This window comes from Ctenopharyngodon idella, chromosome 1, assembly GCF_019924925.1.
Source record: "Ctenopharyngodon idella isolate HZGC_01 chromosome 1, HZGC01, whole genome shotgun sequence".
Classification (NCBI taxonomy): Eukaryota; Metazoa; Chordata; class Actinopteri; order Cypriniformes; family Xenocyprididae; genus Ctenopharyngodon; species Ctenopharyngodon idella.
The window spans coordinates 7,069,412-7,094,262 of NC_067220.1; the positions used below are offsets into that span (position 1 = coordinate 7,069,412).

A 24,851-nucleotide genomic window follows, 5' to 3' on the forward strand; every position below is an offset into this window, starting at 1 on the left:
ACAAATGTCAAACAGTATTTTAAAGAAAATCGGGAATTCAACAATAAATGATTTTTGGCAGTACTTTTGTAACAATCGTCCAAAAAATAAGAACAAACAGCCCCAGCACAACACCAGTCCCGTAACTGTTTCTTAACATGGAGACAAAATAGCTGTAATTCCTTTTTTTACGAACTACTGACAACACAGAATATTCCAAAAGAATTCATTTTAACCAATAAATGATGATAAACTTCTGATGTGAACTCGCTCTGTTTGTAGACATCTCTAAGTTGAAACATTCTAGAAAGGCGAGGCCTGCAGACTAGCAAAGAGAAAAATATTTTGTTGTTGTCATAAATCCGGAGCGTCTGTAAACTTTGACGGTTGATTATTATCGTTGTTGATTTCGAGTCTTGTTTATAATATATTTTAGTATTGAGTAAGCCTTCAGAAGTAACTGTGGGAATGAACCATAATTAAATAGGCCTATATGAAGTCTCGTCCCAAACATTACCTGACAGAGCATTTTACATTAAGACTGATTTCTTTGTCCCTTCTTGTATTGTTTTAGTCATGACTCACTTGTCAAACTCGTGTGTGAAAATATGCACGTACATTGAACGTAATGCATCATATCTACAAAAATAAGAGAAGCTATGGGCGAGTCTTATAATATATTTTATGTTATTTGCACTGGTTAAAATTATTATAAATTGTAAACAAATTGATCATTAGGCCTAGGCTATACGTTTCACGTAAAAACAAATTTATTATTCACCCAAATCATTTTATAATAATATTCACGGCTCACATGCCGCCAGCTACCTTTATTAAACTAAAATGTCACAACAGATTCTTTATTGCCCTCAAAACGTTTAATATAGGCCTACTTTGAAACGCAACGCTCAATGCGCTTTGCTTTAAGATAATACGCGGACTGTTCAGAGAGAATGTAGTGTTTTTAAACATCCATGATTTTGTTTTGACTGCTCAACTTGACCTTTTAACCTCGTTGGGAGAGTTTGCTGAATCTGTTCTTTGATCCCTAGAACACAGACTCCTGCACACTGCCTCGCAAAGACACTTATCCGCAGCCAAACGCCGAGCGCTTTCTGCACTGCTGTTGTCATCGCAAGAAGTCAGATGTGTGACGGCAACATGAGAAAACAATTTTTATGGTTGGTAATCGACATTCAAACAGTTCGTTAAAATAACTTGCGGTCACACACATGAGACGTTGATGCAAATTCTGATAGCCTCCTAAAATCGAATCCAGCATGCCGAGATTAACGCATGCAATAGTAGGCCTTTACATGAAAAACTCTGTAGGCTATGTGTCTGATGCTGTTCCATAAGGTGGAAGATTAATCAGATATAGCCTCTTCTTACATTTAATTAAGTCTGGAAGATTCGCAGAGCACAATTATTTTGACATATGTACAATAGTCCTCCATTGACATGCGCAGAAGTCAATAAGTTGGATTGTTGGCGTCATAAAGAATGAATGCAGTCCAATTATCTTGCCTAAATTAAAATGCGTTCCAAGATATACTTTCATTTGGAAAAATAGTATAGTTTTTTTTAGTAGCCTATATTTTTATTTATTTGTGTAGGAGATCTACACGATCAGCCAGGATCAAATAGTATATCGTTATATATCGTATAGCTGCCCTTAAATTTTGTTTCCATGTTATGTATCAAAATGGCACATACAAATTACATTTATATAGAATAATCAGAAGTAGTAATGAGAAAATGTAGATGTTATTTCTGTCTAAAACTGGCTGACTTTTTGACTGAAAATTCTTTCTATGTTATAATTTCTGCCATCATAAAAAAAATGCAATACATTATCCGTAAAACACCTTACTTTAGTGTATCCACACTGCCTCATTCAAACAAATTAGAGTAGCGTAGAAAAGCATCGTTTTGTGATACATTTATTAAACAAAAATCTCTCAGGGGTTTAAGAAAACGACAAGTCATCGTAGCGTTTAAATAGCTACAGATCGTGTAATTATGTTAAGGGTTTGTAGACTAGAAAAAAAAGAAAGAAAAAAAAGCAATGGCACATTCTACCTTTTTTATTTCAGACAACATCATCTGAACATATTAAAATCTTTGGCTTGAAGCGTTGGTTCAGTCACGCATTTGAAGAACTGTGAGATAAGGGATTTAAGAGACAGGGCTATCACAAAAACTCTAACAAGCCTGACACTTAGGCCTACTGAAACGGTGAGCAACCACATTGGGAAAGGAGAAGAAACGTTAGAAATATTCAGCAAGTAAGGAGCAATATAGACATCCCCTTACCTGGAATTAAATATACACATCTTACAGTTTTGGCTATATATAAATTTTCATAGTGTTCGTATTTAGATGCATGTCCATATACTGTATGATAAACAGAAATTTGTTTAAATATCGTATCTTCGTTTCTTCGCAGAACTCGAAGACATTTCCTTTTCATTTGATTCATAAAAATATGAAAAATCACTTTTGTTGGGGTCAGCGTCCATGGCCTTTTATAGGAGAGAAGCCGGGCCATTTTATTCGCTATCTTCTTTTTCATCTTGAACTGTGGTTGTGGAATGGTTGTAGAGTCCTTGAGCCATGAGCTGAAGAGCGAGGCCGTTTTTATAGCCGGAGGCCTTTTTGATTTTGGCTCTCTTATTCTGGAACCAGATTTTTATTTGTGACTCATTGAGGTTGAGTTCCTGGGCCAGCGACTGTCTCCGCTGCTCCGTAATGTACCGATTCGCCTGAAACTCGGCTTTAAGTCTCTGCAGCTGTTCAGCCGTGAAAGCGGTTCTTGGTCGCTTGTCTTCCTTCTCGCTTTTCTTCTTTTTCAATTTTCGTGTCCTTGGGCCTAGTGTAGAAACAACAATAAAACGAAGAAATAAATATCATAAAGCAGTATAAACACTACATACCCACACCTGACAGAGAATGCCTTGGCAGGTGAGTGAAACGATTGATGCGGTGTTAACATGAGGGCCTACCTGACACTTCCGTATTGGACAAGCTATTTCAGCTGCGCTCTATTTAGAAATGTCGATAAAGAATTCATACCACGCAGCCCTTTCTCTTTCATTGCTGAATAAACAATAGGTGTTTGCAATGAGTGTTTGGGTAAAACAAACGACCTCAGCTGACATGTAGACATGTGTAATTGCCAAAAGGCCGAAATAATAGTTTAATCAGTTATATTTCTAAACCACAAACTATAATCGCTGTAGCCTTTAAATGCACAGTTAAATTAATAAGATATTTAATTATAAGCAATTCATACGTAAACGTGCAATGAAAGCTTTCATGTAGGCCCCAGTCCTCGATTGTCACTTGAATTTACACCCAGCGAACATGGCGGGAAAGCCGGACGAGCCTTTGCGCGAGTCAGCTCATTCTTACAAAAGCGATTATTCATTTTTATGATTTTTCAAACTTAAATGTAGGCCTATATTACATTATAGTATAGTGTTATTACTACCAGCATAGTAGAAAAAATGACAACATGTGGACACACCAGCATATTCGCCCTGTTTTCCACAACAATAGCATATCGAGTTACGTTCGAAATCACCTCGTTATTGTCAGTCACACAGAAAAAGAAAATCGATAGATTAATCAGTTTTTGTTGTTCTGTGGCCTCTCTATAAAACAGGCATATTATAAACTATATTTTGATGTAAACACGGAATTTCAAACGAATAAAATGTTTTTAAATACAAGTTAAGACATACCATGCACATAAAAAACTATTACACTATAACGTAACCTCTGCAGACGAGCTGTGTTAACTGCTAAAGATAACTGTACCGTACTGAAAAGGAGCCGAAATTATATTTTTAATATTACATTTGCACGTTTTGCTCCGTTGCAACAACTGTCTTGTTATTGTTCTACAAATGTTTTTTTTTTTACCTTTAATATATCCATGAATAATGCAGCTCATATCCAAACTCATTCATGCACAGTATGTGCAATTTAAAAAATAAAATAATAATACAAAAAGAAAAGCTAAAGACCTGCTAACAGCATATTATGCAAAGCAAATATCACCACGCATGTGTGGTATTTACACGCACGTCAAGAAAACAATTTTCTGCATTACCGATCAACAACTGAACAGAACCCAAAGTCTTTCCTTCAGGAAACTGCCCTCAGATGATCGAAATTCTGCTTGCCGTCTGTGAAAGTCCAGTGCCTGATAGCTCAATCAGTAAGTCAATCAGTGAAGTCAATCAAAGCATCTTTTCCAACAGCCCAGCTGACTTTGTGTCAGGTATGCAGTGTAAAGATATTTTTTAACATAAAAATATACTTCGTGTGGTATTATCTACACAAACTGGTTTTATTGAAGTCAAACAAATGATTTAAAATCACTGAAATGGGATTACACTGGGTTTAAGAGCAGGTCTAAAAAGACCCTAAAGGTAAGAACTGAACACATTTTACGGTGTGATTAACGTAAGGAGATTCATAACAGAAAACAAAAAACATCCATTCAACTGACCCTTACATAATAAAATAGCAATTCAAATACTTATGCAAATATCTATTGAATATCGAATAATGTCATAAATTCATTACAAATATAGCCAGCAGGATATAGTCATCGTGGATTTAACGAACGCCACAAATAATGGTTGATTAATTCTCGGCACTTTCCTCTTCTTATCTTTCCTTCATTAAGATAAAGCTGTTTGTACTGATATTATGAACATATAGGCCTACTTTAAAATGCCTACATTAAATGTTACTGTGAAAAGATATGATTGTTGTTGTTGTTATTATGAATAACAACGTACTGGGAAGACAGAATAATTTCAAACAGATTACTGTTATCTTAATATTAAACTATACATAGTAATTATTCCACATTATCTATCGGCTACTTAACATTACCACAGTAACGTAGCCTACTATTCCCTTTGTTGTCAATGGTTGTAGATGGTTTTATAGCAGGCTATAATTATTTTGTATAGAAAACGCCTAGAAATTTAAAGCGCGATGAGAATTATAAATGTGATGTTTTGAACGACATAATGAACGCACTTTACATATTTTTCCTTTTCTCCAGAAAGGACCTGAGTGAGCAAAATAGTACAGTTTGGTTTGCGGCCTATGACAATTGTTCGCTCATGCTTCAAAACAACCCAAGACTGCTGAATACTATTAGTGACAGTTTCAGATGCTGCGTAAAACGAGTGGAAATTGAATCGCACTGAGAAAAAAAAAAAAAAAAAATCGAACTCAACTAAAAAAAGTTTTTCGCGTGCAATGTCAATCGCTGTTTGTTAATTATACAGTGCAATTAAGAAACTAGCGCCTTACCAGATGAAGGTCTGTCCGAGTACCTGGTGCAGTACACCCACGCAGGCCATAGTAAAGGCTGCGATTCTTTAACTGGCGGAGTTCCCCCGTTAGCGTTCACCACCATTATCGGCGTCGTATTCTCCCCGTACCTTGCTGTGGTAGTTCCATTTCCTTCGACAAGCTTTGCCGAGGTCTGCTTTGAGGATGGCGAAGACGACGAGGACGAAGAAGTGCTGTCACTACTGCAGTTTGAATCCTGGCAAAGGCTGCTATTATGCGACGGCCTTATTACCATAGGGTTAACATTCTCCCTACCCGAGGTTTGCGCCCGGTCCCTACTCCCAAGATCTTTCTTGCAGCCGAAATCTGGCCTTAGAATATTGTCGATGAAAAAGTTCGTGGTTCTGTGGGCTTGCTGCGCAGCCTGGTGAGGTAAAATCGGAGGAGATGGTATATTGGGTGAGAGCGAGACGCTCTCGGATTCAGTCGAATCACGACTATTTTGATCCTTTTGCTCCTCCATGACAGCTGGATCGTGGTCTGCACTCCAAAATTCCACTTGTTGCAAAGAGCGGTATCCGGATAAGAACAAACAAGAATGCAGTCTATAGTGTTAAAATAAAGGTATACGAAATACCTTAAGAGAAGCGACTGTCATAGCATCGGAATGCTTTCCGCGATCGAGGCGTTTCAAGTGTCAAAACACACCCGTTATTCATGTCAGACAATACATCGCGCGATGCTCCGCAGTCCCCGACTCGCTGCCCCGTGTGACAGCTCGCGCTTAACAAACTCTTTCTAAAATCACTGTGCCCCTCACATACTTTTTTCCTTAACCGGAAGCACGTGAGCGAGACACACGTGCAGTGGACCAATGGGGTACCAACATCCTTGGTGTCACAAGAAGAGAATGTCCAATAGAATTTTACAATCTTATGCAAATGGATGGATTTCCAAGACCAAATAAGCTGGCGAACGGGAAATCCACTCTAATGAGGACTGGATGTTTCTGGATCGGCATTGGCTTTTGACAGAAAAGATCTGACACTGCAGCCAGATAATTCATTATTTTAGTTGTTCGTTGTATTTTTTGTCAAAACTAGACCCTAATAACATCGCGAATAGCTATTTTCTGAGATCGTTAGGCGATAGACGGAACTAGTGCAAGAAAACAGGGGTGAGCTTTCAAAATTTGGAGCAAGATTATTATTCTTTGAGACAAGGTTAGAAAGGAAAGAAATTAAGGTTGTAAGAAACAGAAATTACCATATGAGATAAATAATAATAATAATAAAGTTCGCAATTATTTTAGTAGCCTAAATGCCTTAATGTAGGCTATATATAGGGCCTATATTAAATATTCAAAATATAATGGTATAGATTAAAAATCAATGTCATATAAGGTAGCCTATATAATTTACCTAATAATCGTAATAACAAAGCAACAGTATTAGTAGGTCTACTAAACGAAACGTTTTAACCAGAGTATAGCCTACACTGTCAAAAGTGGTAATTCAATTGCAATTGTTAGCCTACCTTAAGGATTATTTCTACCTGGCCTTACCCATAATTAAACACACTTTTGCTGGTGTAACCTTATCATGTTAATCCAGCCATATTAAATAATATTTTGGTTTGAATAAAAGCGTGTTAATTTAAATGAATGTGTTACATTCGGGTTGTATTTTTGCAGTGTATAAAACAATTGACAGTTTACTGTTTTAACAAGCCGTTCGCATGAAATGACACCTTTATCCTTAAAAAAATGGATCAAGATAATGTGGCAGCAAAAGAATAAAAAAGAATAAATCACAACAAGGCTAAATGGTTTAAAAAATGTAAGCAAATGTTCAAACTCCGTTGCAATTATGCAAAATAATAGACCTAGATGCTATACGTCAAAAAATGAAGCAGGAACGCACATAAAACATTTAGAATAACAATTAGTGCAAACATGGAATTTTACTACATGCAGCATTTATTCATATAAAACAGGTTGGGTTGAAATCTTTATTCGAAAAGCTCGAGTGGGTACTTAATAAATTTCTAATTAGGACACTATCAATATGCTATTTGAGCCAAGTAGCCATTGTGAGGCACGCTCCTTTTCAGGCGGTAAATTAGCACTCCAGCTCTTATCTCGGCTGCATGCGACGTCTTGAGAGGGGCTGCAAAAGATAATTTATAGGTTTTAATTAGCGCCCATTCCGCCTGATCAGCTTGGCGTTCATCACTAGCGAGTGAATAAAAGCCGGTCAAAAGCACTGTCACTAGCCGCTGGCAGGGCGCTTTATCAAGGTAAGCAGGGCCGTATTACATGAGGTGTAGAGGCGACGTAATTTCCCCAGTGCTGATAAAGCCCGTTGAATAATGCCGGAGTCATCTGAGACACCATTTACTGAAATGACTTTATTGACGACTTAACGTCGGTAATTCATTTTACCCTTCACGTATCGGACCTGGATTGGGTACAGTAATGGGATGATGAATGTGGCAACGGGCCGCACCTCGTATTATTGAATGTAATACACACGCCCTTCTCTAAATGTCTCGAAAATCATGTAGAAATCGAAGTTGTAACTATTTTAATTTCATTATGGACAGGTTGAAATATTGTCCGGTCTTGAATAGCTCTGTTGCACGGGATATTTAATTACTCTACAAGGCGCTCATATAGCGAGAACCTGACAACACAATAGGGTATTCGGGGATTTAAAAAAAAAGAAAATCATATTCCATATATAAAACTTGGGAACATGCATGACACCAGTGATTATCCAATTCTGATCAGGCATTTACATTTTTGCTCAGGTGCACAAATCGCCAGTGAATTTTAACCCATTTTAATCTTTGCTCTAGTTTTGCTTTTCAGAATTGTTTCAGCCAATTAGCTAACAGCATAATTGCCTTGATTAAAGTATGAAAAATCCACCGCTGCCTACAAGAATAACTACGCCTTGTCTTGCAAAATAAATCAATGTGAAACGCTGCCAGTCGCATTTACTATTTCAAATTAACACGTAGAAAACCACTAAGAGGGATGTTTTACCTAATGGGGCATGTTTTCCGCAAAGAAAATGTGAGCAGAATTAAGCTTTCGGTTTTTCACTTTATTCACTTTTTTGTTGTAGCCAGTAGTCATTTAATCAGAAGGTAACAAGCAACTTTTACACCTGTCGTCAAATCAAAGAAAATGGCTAAATAAATAAATAAAGGCTAGATAACAAGACCACTTCCTGTTAATTTCCTCCCATAAAAAGGCTGGGGGGCCATATGTCTAAAGTTGTCTTTTAAGATGTTAATTATATAAAATATCTTAAATAATTCTGAATCTTCCTACTGGATGTAGGCTTGATCACGATAGGACGTTCACCGACGAAATTAGCCTACAAGGTGAGAGTTTCTTGAAGAAAGATGTGGTGCTTCATCATCTTTTGTTATTCGTTCTGCTTCAGCATTGATCTTTGCATAACATAACATTTGCATGCCAGTGATTTTACTGTATCGGACATTCGGTTATTTCCATTGTTTAACTTAAGTTTTGCAAAACAGGTTGTTTGAAGTTTACTTCGTCATAAAAGTAAAAGGCAAAGTTTCAAGATGTGCAGTTTAGTAAAACGAAATAAATTTAAGCGGCATTAATTTTTTGTTTGTTTTTTGAGCTCACAGCAAATCTGCCGCTATTATTATAATGTTGCATACGGGGTTTAGGCTACATGACGTTGCTATCTGGTGTAGGTGAACATACCTTTATTATTTTAATTAATCTAGACTAATTTAAATAGCTATTAGATTGATATTGGCTTAATCAGCGATCTGAATAAAAGTGAAGTCTATTGTCTAAAAGCCAGAGTTCAATGATCGTCGTTGTCTTTACAGCCTACATGATTGCATTCCATATTTTTATTTCATTTTATTTCTTTATTATTATTATTTTTCATTTCACATGCTAATAAATTCATTTTAATTTAGGCGTATAGCTTACTGTCTAGGGCTATGTATAAAAACAGAGGTAATCCATTGAACAAATGAGGGCTAGCTGTATGTGAGCCGAAAGGTGTCGGGGTTTTTTTTTTTTTTTTTTTCCCCAACAAGCTGTTTTGTATTTTGCAATTACGTGAACGCCTCCCAGTGGATGTTCTTTGTACGACAGGGAGAGATCTGTTGAAGAAGTCAAACAAAAAAGACATGATAAAGGCACAAGAATATGCAGTTGAAGACTTGAGGCTATAAGTAGATAAATGAATAAAACATATTGGTTAAAGAACAGCAACAAGTTCTTTGCTTATTTTAGTCATTTATTTAGCTATCTATTTTTAATGACATGTATCCTTAACCAATATGTAATATCATTAATTAAAGCTTGGACCTTTTTAAGTCGACGCTTCCGACGTTTAGCTATAAACGGTCCACTGCGACGGGCTAAGAGAAGAAAGTTGACTGGGACGCAAAAAGAAAAACAAGTCAATTTCCGAACCTTTATGTCCGAGTCTAAGAAGCCGTCGTTCAACAATGCCAGTTGGCGAACCTTGGCTGCCATCTTGTGGTTAATGGAGTAAAGTCCACATGAAAGAGTCCCGCCAGTACTCGCTGACATTAGCCTATCCACCTTATTTTTTCAGGTAAAAGCGGGCGCGGCCATTTGTAAATTTAATGTGTCTGGCTTCCGGTGTCATTCGCTTCCAGCTACAAAACAGCTCGTTATGCTGCTTGATATTGCAAACTATTTCATCATATTATTCTAATGTATTGTCTATAAACATGCTGGTTTGTAGCGCAAACAGTTTTACTGCACTTTGATATTCTTCATGTTATTTCCCCATAGCAGCTAATAAATCGGAAGTCTCGCACATTCAAACACCTTACTTCCGCGTTGAAAAATAAGGTGGATAAGCTTACAGAATGGAGTAAATATATATTTCTTGTACACACACTTCATGCCAACATTCAAGAAACAGCAACTAAGGAAAATTAATATTAATATCAGAGCCTACTAAAACATGAAATCCAATAAGCATATATAAGCATAATATAGCCTATAAGCATATATTTGTGTGTACTTTACTCAACATAATGTTAAATAAAATTTATATTGGCAAATTTTGTAAAACATTTTATATAATTACAAACCCGATTCCAAAAAAGTTGGGACACTGTACAAATTGTGAATAAAAAAGGAATGCAATAATTTACAAATTTCATAAACTTATATTTTATTCACAATAAAATATAGATAACATATCAAATGTTGAAAGTGAGACATTTTGAAATGTCATGCTAAATATTGGCTCATTTTGGATTTCATGAGAGCTACACATTCCAAAAAAGTTGGGACATGTAGCAATAAGAGGCCGGAAAAGTTAAATGTACATATAAGGAACAGCTGGAGGACCAATTTGCAACTTATTAGGTCAATTGGCAACATGATTGGTTATAAAAAGAGCCTCTCAGAGTGGCAGTGTCTCTCAGAAGTCAAGATGGGCAGAGGATCACCAATTCCCCCAATGCTGCGGCGAAAAATAGTGGAGCAATATCAGAAAGGAGTTTCTCAGACAAAAATTGCAAAGAGTTTGAAGTTATCATCATCTACAGTGCATAATATCATCCAAAGATTCAGAGAATCTGGAACAATCTCTGTGCGTAAGGGTCAAGGCCGGAAGACCATACTGGATGCCCGTGATCTTCGGGCCCTTAGACGGCACTGCATCACATACAGGAATGCTACTGTAATGGAAATCACAACATGGGCTCAGGAATAATTCCAGAAAACATTGTCGGTGAACACAATCCACCGTGCCATTCGCCGTTGCCGGCTAAATCTCTATAGGTCAAAAAAGAAGCTATATCTAAACATGATCCAGAAGCGCAGGTGTTTTCTCTGGGCCAAGGCTCATTTAAAATAGACTGTGGCAAAGTGGAAAACTGTTCTGTGGTCAGACGAATGAAAATTTGAAGTTCTTTTTGGAAAACTGGGACGCCATGTCATCCGGACTAAAGAGGACAAGGACAACCCAAGTTGTTATCAGCGCTCAGTTCAGAAGCCTGCATCTCTGATGGTATGGGGTTGCATGAGTGCGTGTGGCATGGGCAGCTTACACATCTGGAAAGGCACCATCAATGCTGAAAGGTATATCCAAGTTCTAGAACAGCATATGCTCCCATCCAGACGTCGTCTCTTTCAGGGGAGACCTTGCATTTTCCAACATGACAATGCCAGACCACATACTGCATCAATTACAACATCATGGCTGCGTAGAAGAAGGATCCGGGTACTGAAATGGCCAGCCTGCAGTCCAGATCTTTCACCCATAGAAAACATTTGGCGCATCATAAAGAGGAAGATGCGACAAAGAAGACCTAAGACAGTTGAGCAACTAGAAGCCTGTATTAGACAAGAATGGGACAACATTCCTATTCCTAAACTTGAGCAACTTGTCTCCTCAGTCCCCAGACGTTTGCAGACTGTTATAAAAAGAAGAGGGGATGCCACACAGTGGTAAACATGGCCTTGTCCCAACTTTTTTGAGATGTGTTGATGCCATGAAATTTAAAATCAACTTATTTTTCCCTTATTTTTCATTTTCTCAGTTTAAACATTTGATATGTCATCTATGTTGTATTCTGAATAAAATATTGAAATTTGAAACTTCCACATCATTGCATTCCTTTTTTATTCACAATTTGTACAGTGTCCCAACTTTTTTGGAATCAGGTTTGTAATTCACGCAGGTGCAACAGTTTCCTTAAGACATAATCTCTTAAATGAACATATAGCCCACCATTTTTAGACTTTTTCAATTATGGAACTAACGTTTGGGTTTCGCTGTTGCTCCATCCATGTATCTCATACTTGATTGCTGGTCTCCGAAACTCTCATATGCTGACGTAGTAGCGTTTGGGAGGAGTCGAATCTTGCAGTAGCTTTATTTGACCAGCAGGTGTCAGGGTAGTGTTATATTTTTGACAAAGACCAAGCTCATGTTAGGGAAGATACAGGTAATGAAAATCCTTTTATGTTACAAGAATCAATTATTTTTAATTTATTCTTATGTTTTGTTTGTATAGTTTAATTTGTTGAGGTTGTTACTTCTCATGTTAGAACCTAACTGTCAATTAGTTACTTATTGGATGTTTGGATCTCATCACAATTACCATCCTTACACTATTCTCCATTCTTGTGAAACTATACCTTGACAAAGGCTACTAGCCGAAAGGTTGGTGAATAAGCCTATATGCTTCAGTGAGTGTGCAGTTATTTCCCTTTTACTACGGTTTATACTGACTGATCTTCATAAAAGTGATATGATGATAATTAATGTGTAACAAGTCCAAGAAAGTCTTTTACAAACATCAAGCTTTGTCAGCATAATATGATGAATAGGCAGCTAGGCCTATAAGGAAAAAAGTGGGATGGGAAATAATGAAATGATGATTTTAGTTTTAACACATTTGAACACGCATAAAAATATATTTTTACACCAAATAAAAATTATGTAACTGCATTGAAAAGCAAGCAAAGCTAATCGAAGTGAACATAACTAAACCCATAAATAATAATAATGCCTTCTATCATTTTCTTAATGTGTGTGATTAAAGGATATCTTACAATTCTCCATCTGTATGCTGCAAATGTTACTTCAGCCTTTTAATTGTGGCACTTGAATAGATTAATTAAATATTCTGCTGTTTTCATACATAATTGATGGATATGTCGAATGCAGACAAAGCTATATCAGATTGCATCAAGATTGTGCAGTAGGCTAGGTTAAAAACAAAGCCTAGTTATTATCCTAATGTTATTATAATGGGTTTGTGAAATATTTTAGAATGCATATTATCATATAATTATGATCGGTTATAAAGTATGAATCCATACTTTTTTAGTTATTATAGTTATAATGTTACATGTTCAAAATTCTGGGGTCAGTAAGATTTTTGATGTTTTTAAAAGAAGATTTTTATGTTCATTCTAATTCTACCGTTCAAAAGATTGAGGTTAAGATTTAGGATTTGGCCAGATAAGAGTTTTTGGGTCGTTTATTTATTTATTTCAAAATCTATATGTGTAACATAAGGTGAAAACTTAACTGTACAACTTTACAAAAAAAAGTGAGGCAGGGAGTGATGACTCGGTTGTGAATCGGTTCAGTGAACGAACCGTCCAAACGATTCTCTACAATGAAACTGGCTTCTCGTTTACGCTCCACGCCGGTTGGTGGCAGTAATCGAAGTAACCAAGTGTCGATCGTCACAACATTGCATTCTGGGATCTGAGAACAGCCATCCTCCATCTTGCTTTTTAACCATACAACATAAATGGTACCGTGCAGTTAAAACAATCACGTTGTTATTAAACACTTTATTTCCAAATAAGACTTTCGTGTTCAAGATTATTGTCATGCAGTCGCGACTGATTCCTTAAGTGTGTGATTTGGGTCTTGTTTCAAAGGCGATCAGGTGCTTCTCCGATGTTTTAGAGGTGTTCAGTATCCTGACTACTGCTACTGAACTCTGACGGCGTTTGAAATGGGTCGTTCGCGGAGCCGCAGCTCTTCCCGCTCCAAGCACTCCAAAAACAGTAAGCACAGTAAAAAGCGAAGCCGCTCGCGATCGAGGTCCCGGGACAAAGAGAGGAAGAGGCGCTCGAAGTCCCGAGAGTCCAAAAGGAGTCGGAAGAGAGAATCGCGCTCTCGTTCCAAATCGAACACGGCCACGTCTCGCCGGGAAAGGGAGAGAGCTGCCTCGCCGCCTGAGAGAATTGACATTTTCGGCAGGGCGATAAGTAAGAGGAGTGCTGTAGACGAGAAGCAGAAGAAAGAGGAAGAAGAGAAGAGAGCCGAAATGGAAAGACAGAGGAGAATGTGAGTACGCACACTTTCCAAAACGAAACCTGTCACGGATGTTGTAGAGTAGTTAGACATCACCTGAATACTGTGAGCCACATGAGGACCCATACAAAAAGTACTGTCGCGGTACCATGACGAGAAGAAAGCTACCATGTTTTTTTTTTTTTTTTTGTACATATGTCATCGTGTTTTGGAGGACCATGCAAATACACCAATATCAGTACAATAGTAGTATTTACATGTGGGTTTTCAGTCCACATTTCAAAGTACCATCAGATATTGTCATAAATATTACATTATTTGAATAATGTTTACAATCGTACACTGCGCTTCTGCAAAGCATACCATGGTAAAACTGAGGTGCATATCAAAAACATCACTACCATTGAACCATGTCCAAAATATAACCATAATACATTGTATTTGGGGGTTGCAGATTGAGTGGATTAACAAAATATTAATTTTTGCGCTATGTAATTATGCACCAATAAATCTGCCCAGACGGGTTCATTAAATGAATCTGGAATTCTAGAAACTTTGACCAAATTAGGTTTGTAAAAAGCACCGACTTCGGTACCAAGTCACAGACGTATATGTTGAGTGCGTGAACACAATGGCCAATCAGAGGTGTTACGAATCCGCTCAACAGCGCTCAAGCGTTACATTTTTTAATTTAAGTTTTATAGCGGTTGTACCGAATGACCTGATGTTTGGGACGTGTATGAGCAAGTGAAAAAATTAATTTTTCAAATAGTTAAAAGAGAGTTAGTTACTGTGCTTCATGACCATGTGTCCTTTGCAGGTGTCTGAATGATATCACATCTAGTCCCTTTTTATTGGTTACTCCAAATGACATCAATGAAATTCATTTTTTCCGGTCATTCTTTTTCATAACAAAGCAATGACTTCTACACCTAATTTTAATACCATTTTGCATTATATTGGTATATGATGTTATAATGGCAAAATAAAAAACATAGATTTTACATTTTAAGATATTTTAATCACAAATGAAATGGCTGTATTGGCCTTTGGACGGTTAAAACGAATGACCTTTTGACCCTTCAAAATCTTTAAAATACCTTATATGTAGGAAAATAGAAATAAAACCTTTTGGTTTCAATAAAAGAGATCTAGTTGTACTACCTTACATACTTTGAATGTCATATCTTTGTTTTTTATTATTATTAAGGCCTTTGGACAAAAAAAAAAAGACCCGTCATATCATTGACCCTGATAATAATAACATCTTCATTATCACTGTCATAAAAACATAGTAATTAAGAGATAAACGAGTTGTGTAGTTAGTATACATAAAGAAATGTATCCCCAATAGTTAAATTACCTTTCAACATTGATCGCAGTGTAAATTTTGGACTTTAAAAAGCCTATACAAGTAGACCACTACTGATAAGTTGACGCTTTGAAGTTGTTGATTTTCCGTGCACATTGACGGATAGCACATGCACTGCGTTTCTTGTTGTTTACATGTCCTGATTCATTTCATAATTAGCATTAGGTACATTTTTATAATCTCTTCTTCCTTAGTCGACAGCAGGAGATCGAGGAGCGGCTGATTGAGGAGGAGACGGCGCGGCGCGTAGAGGAACTCGTTGCCAAACGTGTGGAGGAGGAACTGGAGAAGCGAAAGGACGAGATTGAAAGAGAAGTGTTGCGACGGGTGGAGGAGGCCAAACGCATCATGGAGAAGCAGTTGCTAGAGGAGCTGGAGAGACAGAGACATGCGGAGCTGGCTGCTCAGAAAGCTCGGGAGGTAACTGTGAATGTGAACAGGCAGCACAGAATGTATGTGCTTATTAATGGTGGTTAATTGGGTTAGGCTCCTGTAGTTTTGTTGGAATTGGGACTGTTTCACACCACACACACACACACAAAAGTCACATATTTAGAGCGGTGGGAAAAAAGCGATTCACATTTGAATTACAATTCTATCGATTCATACATTTCAAATTGATATTCTAAACGTCTGTAAATCAATATTTTATTGAATAGAAAATAGCCTTAAATAATGTATAATTACTGGCACACATCAGGCTTTTTTGTACTTTTCTAGATATTCAAAAAATCTAACGTTTGGGTATCTGTGATATCTGGCAAAAAAATATTTTTTTTGCCAGATATCACAAAAAAAGTGATAATCCTCTGCACCTCTTTGGTCAGAACTGACAAAAAAAAGTTTTTTTGCGTCATCTGAATGGGATGACACTTGGTGACTTTTGTTGCATTATTTGCGAACACACAAAAAAAATCATGGACGTGATTCGGATATGTTAAGGCCTTTTAATCTGAAATATTGTAATTATTGAAAAATAATTAAAGGGGGGTATCACACACAGTTTCTGCCAATCTCATGTTAATCTTGAGTACATCTAGAGAAAAGTCTTTAGTTTTATCATATTTATAAAAGATAGATACGCTAAACCGAGTCTTTCCGAAAAAAGCCAGTCAGTGCTGTGGACGGAGCTAAAGAGTCACGAGCGTGCGCAGCTTCTGCGTAGAGAACAAAAACGTTTGTGTTGTTTACATTTTATGCACTTGCGCGCCGATTGCCAACAAATCACAGACATCTGATGCAGCTTTCCTCACCGCCTGCGATCTGCAAATCCAGCGCCGAACTGGGACTTGTTTACAAAGTATTCGTCATCGAATTCTCGGGAACAAACAAACATACGTGCACAACTCCGCTGCTGCCCCGGAAAAACAAACTTCATCCTCTGTTCCCTTAACGCTGGGTTCTTTGGGAAGCTGAAAAAGGTAATCTCTCCCTCACAACCAAAAACACACTCCTTCGGTGACAGGAGCTGCGTCTCATTTCGGAGGCTGCGTCCTCCGGAGGTCGCATTTTAAGGCTAAATACTCCATCAAGGATGGCATATTAAGAAAAGTAACCGTAATAAAATTGACTGATATTCATTGTGAGGTGTAAAATACTGTCATTTCTTTCTTACATTGCAATCTAATGCTTATTTTTCTTAAATGAGACTGCCTCGATGATGTATGCAGCCTTCAAAGGGTGCAGCCCCTGAATTGGGACACAGCCATCGTTGAAAAATCTCTTGGCTTCCATATCCCGAACGAAACATGTTGATGGGCGTGCTCTTGCTCTGGGTGATGTGTGTGCGCGCGCTTATCAGGGAGAAGTGTCTATACAAGGAATTCCGCTGTCTGTTGACGTCATTCAGGCCATACTCGAAAAAAACTCTCTGAAACCGGAAGTAGTGTATTTGGCACAGAAATACTCCGTCATACGTCCAACTCGTGTTTTGAAACTTTGGCCATGTTCAGCATGAGAATGCAACTCATTAACAGTGTAAATAAGTCAGAATGCATGAAATAGCATTACACCCCCCCCTTTATATATATATATAATGTAAAAAATAGCTTATAAAATTGTATAAATATTGCATAGTATCTTAAAATCCAAACTGTACCAGGGGAATGAATATATACAATATAAGTAGTATTACCAATATCCTAAAAAATTAAAAGCCAGGAAATGTAATTTATTATGAATAAAATAGTTCAGTATAAAATATTTAGTATTATAAAATGATTGATGAAGTAAAACAATAACATGAAGTTGAAAAATCAGTTCAGGGACAATAAAATAAAATTCAAAAACAAGTTCAGAATCAAATCCAAAATCAAATCTATGCATATATCGAATCGAAATTTGATTCAAAATCAAGAATCGATTTTAATCGAATGATGAAAAAGATTCCCACCCCTAATATTTAGGCATTCATATTAACTGTGCAATAGGAAATATTCAATATTGTAATCCAGAAATCACATTATTTTCAGTTTGGAGCTGCATTTTGTTTGTGGGAAAGCACAACACAAGCCTGCTGTTGCTTTCCTTGTGTACTGTATGAGTGTGTGGCGTAAAACAGGTCTTAAGGCTCTGATATACTCTCAGCGAAGCTCTTTCAGCCTTCGTTTAGGGGTAAAAGGAAGTTTGAAATACCGTTGTAGCTGCCGTTAAGAAACCATGTGATCTTAGCTACCTGGATATATTTACACCAGCTCTCCAGTAAAGTCACGTTTATTAATCTAGCACTTAATACAATACTGCTTTAACAAAAGCAGCTTTATAGTATCAAACATGTAAAACAGTGTCAGTGTCGCTTTCAATTAGAAGCGCAATTTCGTTTTTTTCTCTAAAGCGGCTCTCCAAGTGTGTTCATGTTTTTACTTGCGGACGTCTGACCTCAATCAAAGAACCACATCAAAGAAGGCGAACATCAGAGCCACACCTACCTATTACATCATCACGACGGAACAATGGTAGTTTGAAGGTGTTTACCAGCTGGAGTGAAAGTTCGCTTTTTAAAGCTTTGTTTTGGCCTGATTTTGTTCGAAATGTCATTCAGTTCGTTCTTCGATTTCGCTTGAAGTATGTCAGGGCCTTCAGCCTAATTCCTCTCAAAAATAAAAAAATGAGATTGAACTGTTTTCAAATTGTAGCTCTAATCTCACACACATCATAATAGAATGGTAGAACGATCATACTCAGTGCTACTATCTTTAAATTTCATGTTTCACAGTTTTCTTGAACAAAACAGCTCATGCACAAGTTCCATGAGCTTTTGTTGCTATTCGCCTGAACTTCACTATCCCTCTCAGTTGTTTATGAATAGAAGTGATGAAAGTTGTTCACGCTTCTGTTGCTCCTATACACCATTTGAGCTGACTGCTCCTCAGACGGCACTTCACTGTGTGGCCTTTTTTCTGAGAGTGAGATGTAAGTAGAGAAGTACCGAGAACACAGGTCAGTGGTTTGAAAGAACCTCCCTTGCTGATTGGTGGTACATTATACTATTAAAAACAAAAAACGTATTCCCAATATGACCCTGACTCCTCTAGGAACTTTATTCGTGAGTGAAGGACAAGTTTACTGTAGGTTTATCCATGTCTGGTGAGCTGAATGTATCTTTATTATCTACTCATTTACGTGTTTGCTGAAGTTGTGCCACTAATTTTTATGATTTCTGTCACTATGACTCACATTAAAGCGGTTTGACTTTGCAGGAGGAAGAGAAATCAAAGCGTGAAGAACTGGAGAAAATTCTGGTGGAGAACAATCGCAAGATAGCCGATGCTCAAGCTAAACTGGTATGTGTTGTTTCGTCATGTTTCATTTCATATCAAACTTTTAAGTTGAGTTGCATAGTTGAAACAATGGAACAATTCGTTGAAAACGAATATAATGCATATTAGAATGATTTTTGAAGGATCATGTGACACTGAAGACTGGAGTAATGATGCTGAAAATCACAGGAATAAATTATATTTTAAAATGTATTCATATAGAAAACAGCCATTTTATATTGTAAAAATATTTCACAATTTTACTGTTTTCACTGTATTTTTAATGAAATAAATTCAGCCTTGGTGAGCAGAAGAGATTTCTTTTAAAAAAACATTTTTGAAAATCTTACTGACACCAAACTTATTAAAAAAAGAACAAATAAACAATTTAGCAGTCGCACAAATATAAATACAACTGAACAAAGATAAGATTGAAATAGTGTTTTAAGATTTTCAAGTATAGAAACTGTAATAAAATTTAAAATAAAATATTCATTACAAATATAGTTACAAAAGTTAGTCAGTCAAGAAATGTTTGATTAACGTTATTATAGAGACGGCAGCAGGAATATTAGGCTACTGTCACTTTAAGAGCTTCACGGATACATATATATGCATTTTCTTTGTCAACTGTTTACGTTCACTTAACACATAACTGACTGTTTATGAGGATATTTTGACATTTTTGTGTCTGTCCATTCAAGTGCAAAAAGATGCAGAAGAAAACTCAGTTCAGTATCACGCACTATACAGTATGAGAGGAGGCTTTCTGTGGATGTTGCGCTTGAATGGTTTAAAGTCCGCACAAGTCTAAAATGCGCACAAAGGAATCGATAAGAGGAATAGAAATTTTGATTTTATAACAAGTATCAGATTCCTTAAGTATCTGGTTCCAGAATTGGAATAGATTTTCGATTCCCAAACCTAGTCAGAATTTTCAGATAAAGCAGGAAACTCTGTTCTTAGTGTCAAGCACCTAGAATCCTTTCTAACCAGCACTCTATTGGCCTGGCTGTCTTCTCATATAGAGCGAATGTCCCCTACACTGTGTAGCCATGTGGAACATTAATGTTGCATAAGCACTGCTTGACATGTTTTGTATTGTGGAGTTCTCTTTCTCAGAAGAGAAGTCTTTAAGAAAAAAGGAAGCCACAGTTTGGTTCTGGTCCTGATAAATGTAGTTACTAAACAGAGCTTGTATGAGCGATCCTCTCAGTTTCAAGCCATAAAGGTCAATATGCACCTGTCAACACATAAAAGTGAAGTGACAGATGCAATCTTGCAACTGTCCCTTCCAAACAGTTTTCACAAAATTCGTTTTTGTCATAAATGACTGTCCTACATATTGCAAATGATGATTCAAGATTAAACAGACATGATAGTGAACGTCACAGAGCACAGGCTGATTACTTGAAGCTTTTAATTAAAGCGTGGGACTAGGGATTATAAATGTATTTCTTAATAAATTGTGCCAATTCATGCTTACTCATGCATGAATAGTCTTGAATGCTTTGTATTTTATTTATATTTTTTTAGGGGTTTAAGTGCATATCGCTGAAGCCTTATTGTAATTGTTAAAATTTCCAAGAATCAGTATTCTCCCCTAAAAGTGATCGGGCAGACCAAACCGTAAGTCATAGAGACTTGAAACTTTGAGGGCTGGTAGTACTCACACCATCTACAATGTCACCAAGGCTTGCCCCAATCTGCCTGATGGTGGCGCTAGAGTGGTGAAAACTATGGAATCACTCAACTCCTAAAGCGTTAGGCGTAGGCTCAAGTGTCTTATATCGTTGGAATCCTTGGCTCAAGACGGACATTGTTGGGTATTTTGGATTTTTTGAAAAATCTACTTTTGCGAACTAGTCTTAGGTTTCTGGCCCGATCGGAACCAAAACAGTGCAGCGAGATTCTCTGGAGTCTGATAATTATCAAAAAAATTTTACATTTTGATTCACGGTCTCTAAGGGCTGCCAAACTGTTCAAAGTGGGTGGAGCCACTTTTACTAAAATGGCTGAACAGAATGAGATAATTTCATCAAACACGACACACATATGTAGGAGCTCATTCTGTGGTCGCATGAAAAAGGACATGACGGCTGACCACTTGGTGTTGCTATAAAATGGAAAAAAACTTTAAAATGGCTAAAACTACACAACCCTAAGTCTGATTGACTTGAAAATTGGCATGCGGTGTCTTTGTCCAAGGTGCCAAGACTGCCAATGAGGACATTCGTGTATCTCGAAAAACGCAGCCGGCAGCGGCCAATGAATTTTGAGCAGCTATCAGACAAGGTTTACGGAGGCCGATCGGAAGGAAACTCGCTGGGTCCCTAGAGGCCTGTGAGAAATTTGAAAGAAATTGGCCACCGGGGGGTGCTTTGCGTTTTTCACATGCGTAAAAGGATTGTATATCACACAATTTTTCGCACACTCCCATGACATTCATACCACATGGTAGAACTCCTTAATTTTGAGCAAATTTGCTTCAAATCGTTCGTTAAATATTGGAGATTATTTTCAAAAACCTACTTTCTCGAACTAGTCCTAGGTTTTTAGCTCAACCTCGATAACTGTTAAAAAGCTTTAAAAGCCATATATATCCTTTGGTAAATTGCCTGTATTGGCTGTAAATGGACTTTTCAATCTATGAACAAGATGGTTGCAGGCTTGCTAATTAAAACATAATACCTTTTACGCATGTGCCTTAAAGTGCTTGAACCCCGATAATTGCTGCTCGCAGCTATATTTTAATAAATATAACTGCGCAAAAAGTATATTGCATGAACCATAGCCCAAGATGGTCACCATTCCAAGATATAGTGATGCTGATGCAACCATTTTTAAAAAACTTCCTTCTGTGAACTGATATGACTAGCACAGATTATATTAATTATATCTTAATAATATTGATATAAAAATACATGAGAAAGAAAATATATTCCATTCTTTATCAACAACATAAAGTGCATTAAATATTATATTATGTCAGGGTTTTCCAAGCTGGGGTTTGTGAAGGAACCTGAATTTAATGACAATAGATATAACATGTTATCAATATAAAAGTAACTGTAGTCTGATTACGAGTATTTTAAAACCATAATATAATATAATTACACATACTTACTTTTTGGAATCTGATTACATAATCCAGATTACATGTAATCAGTTAGTACCCAGCACGCGACACCCCTTATTTGCATGTTAATGTTTAGCTCCTAATAAGCTCCTTTTTCTGTCCTACAGGCAGAGGAACAACTACGAATAGTTGAAGAGCAGAGAAAAATACACGAGGAGCGAATGAAGTTGGAGCAAGAGCGACAGAAACAGCAGAAAGAAGAACAGAAGATCATTTTGGGGAAAGGGAAGTCGAGGCCGAAACTGTCTTTCTCTTTCAAGGCCACTGAGTGATGAAAACAATATGGCCAGGATTGCTCCAGACTTTCTCCAGACCACCTCTCCGCGTGAGGCATTTGTGCTGCAGCACAAGTTCTTCTTCATAGGTCTTGTGTGGTGTGTTTCAAATTCTCAGAACAACGGGAACAAACAGTTTGTCAAATTTCCTTCAGTCCCAACCCCAACCCCCCCCCCCCCCCCCCTTTTACCTGTCTGTTTTGTATTGCTGACTCTTGTATAGATAACCTCCACTTGTCCTCCGTGTAGTATCTGCAAACACATTTGGTGCATTGCACAGGTAGGGTTAAAAAAGGACCAGCCTGACCTGCTTTCTCATCCAAATGGTTTCCGGTTTCACTAATTCAAGACCTCAACAGATTTTCCTGGCTGATTCAATTGAAGTATTTTTATTTTTTTAATAGTTTATTCATAGTATAAAGTAATTAGAATGCAAGATTGGCAGGGAAAGTGCTTGAACTGGAAGTCCATCCCTCTATTTTGAATGGCACAGACCACTATGATTTGAACCAAGAAGCATCATAAAACAAGAGTATCCTCCTTTTATCATTTTTACTTACACTTTAATAATTGTACATTCAAGAGGTAAAGTGATGCTGTAATAAAGGGTACCTGGTCGTTGCATGTCAGTGTATATGTTAGTGATGAGATGCTTTTAGAGGTGATTGAGTGAAAGGTTGCTGATTGGCTGGAATTTGTGTTTGTGGTCTGGTTAAATATTTGACCCGGTTATCAAGGATATGTCAAGAATCTCCAATAAATACATGAATGTGTCGTGTTTCTGATATTTATTTGCATATTTGTATTATCTTGTGTAGTTTATCAGGATTAGATTAAACAATACTAAAAGTCTACATAAAAAAAGCATGCATCTAAAATCAAATTGCAAAAAAAAAAAAAGAAAAAAAAGTGCATTGTCTGACACACAAGCTGGAAGAATCTGGAAGGCACGGGATCAACAATACTAAGTGGGTTAACATTTTTTTACGTCAGGATGTTAGCACCACCTAACGCTTTCAATCCACAGCCTAATTAATAGTTTGTTTGACACCTTTGTTATTTCGGCACAAGCGCAAATACACAATTGATTCACGCTCGAGCGCAGGCCAGACGATGAAAGTGCAAACGCATCTCACTTTAACACCACCCGACATCCAATTATCTCTTACCTGTTAGTTTTTCCTTTTGGTTATTGTCCAAACACGCAAAGGACAATAAACAAATGTTGCCCGAGCCATCGAACAAATCTTTTGAAGAAGAAATAGCTGACACTCGTGTGAGTAATACAGATTTTAAAGACTTTTTGAGGTTTAGCTACATGACTAAGCAGATTAAGTTCGTGGGAAATGCCTTTAGTACAAGCTTCCATAGCGGTTTAAATTAAAATAAAAGATTAATCATTAAAAAAAAAAGATGAATCATTTAATTTCGAACACGACGTTTACACAAGGCCTATTATTTTCAGTGTATTTGTGCATTCTACCTCTTGTTTGTGTGTAGGAGTGTATATATATATATATATATATATGCACACACACACACATACATATATATACACGCGCGCATAATGTAGGCCTTAAGGACTGTCATTTTTTTCTGTGAAACAAAAGTTAAATAGCTATTAAATAGCCAGAATAGCTATCATAGTTTTAGTGACAAAGACAAATTATAAACCAAGTATGAAAAATGTCCAGGGTTTTCATGTTATTAGATTTTTAACAAATATTAAATTAGAAAAATATTGTTAGCTGATGCTAACTGGCTAGTTAACTTGCTGTCTGATGCTAACTTGAGGTAATTTTTAAATATAAAGTCCAAATATTTTTATTCAACCAACTAGTTAGATTACATTTGATTGAAAAACAAAGGATTTGATGTTCAGAACAGACTAACTACAGTAATTATGATTGTGGGAAGGGGGCGTTTTACCCCACAGACTGTTTGAAAAAATAAAAATTTCATTCATTCTGAAAATATATTTTCCTTAACACGTACTCCCTATCTACAGGCCTTAATAATCTCATATCATATATAACTGTGGTGTTCTACCAAAGAACTAGCTTTAAAACACTTTTTTTTTTTTTACTGCTGAAAATTAGATACTTTACAGTGAAACAGTTTTCTTTCAGGGACGTCACCAGTGTAAGCTTCACTGTAAATACTTGTACATCACTCTTG

General features: G+C 36.9%; 2 protein-coding genes across 2 annotated transcripts; one reads left to right on the top strand and one right to left on the bottom strand.

Annotated features, from left to right (window-relative positions):
* Nucleotides 1-1,906: 1,906 nt before the first annotated feature.
* en1b (engrailed homeobox 1b) lies at nt 1,907-6,124 on the bottom strand. Its single transcript, XM_051909009.1, has 2 exons — nt 5,320-6,124; nt 1,907-2,851 (listed from the first exon to the last, which is right to left on the bottom strand). Exons 1-2 carry the CDS (start codon nt 5,822-5,824, stop codon nt 2,532-2,534), a joined length of 825 nt encoding a protein of 274 aa, XP_051764969.1. The 5' UTR covers nt 5,825-6,124; the 3' UTR covers nt 1,907-2,531.
* Nucleotides 6,125-13,574: 7,450 nt separating this feature from the next.
* Nucleotides 13,575-23,460, top strand: arglu1b (arginine and glutamate rich 1b). The gene is made up of 4 exons (XM_051889457.1): nt 13,575-14,162; nt 15,696-15,921; nt 19,200-19,283; nt 22,506-23,460. The coding sequence occupies exons 1-4, from the start codon at nt 13,828-13,830 to the stop codon at nt 22,668-22,670; spliced, it is 810 nt and encodes a 269-aa protein (XP_051745417.1). The 5' UTR covers nt 13,575-13,827; the 3' UTR covers nt 22,671-23,460.
* The last annotated feature ends 1,391 nt before the right edge of the window (nt 23,461-24,851 follow it).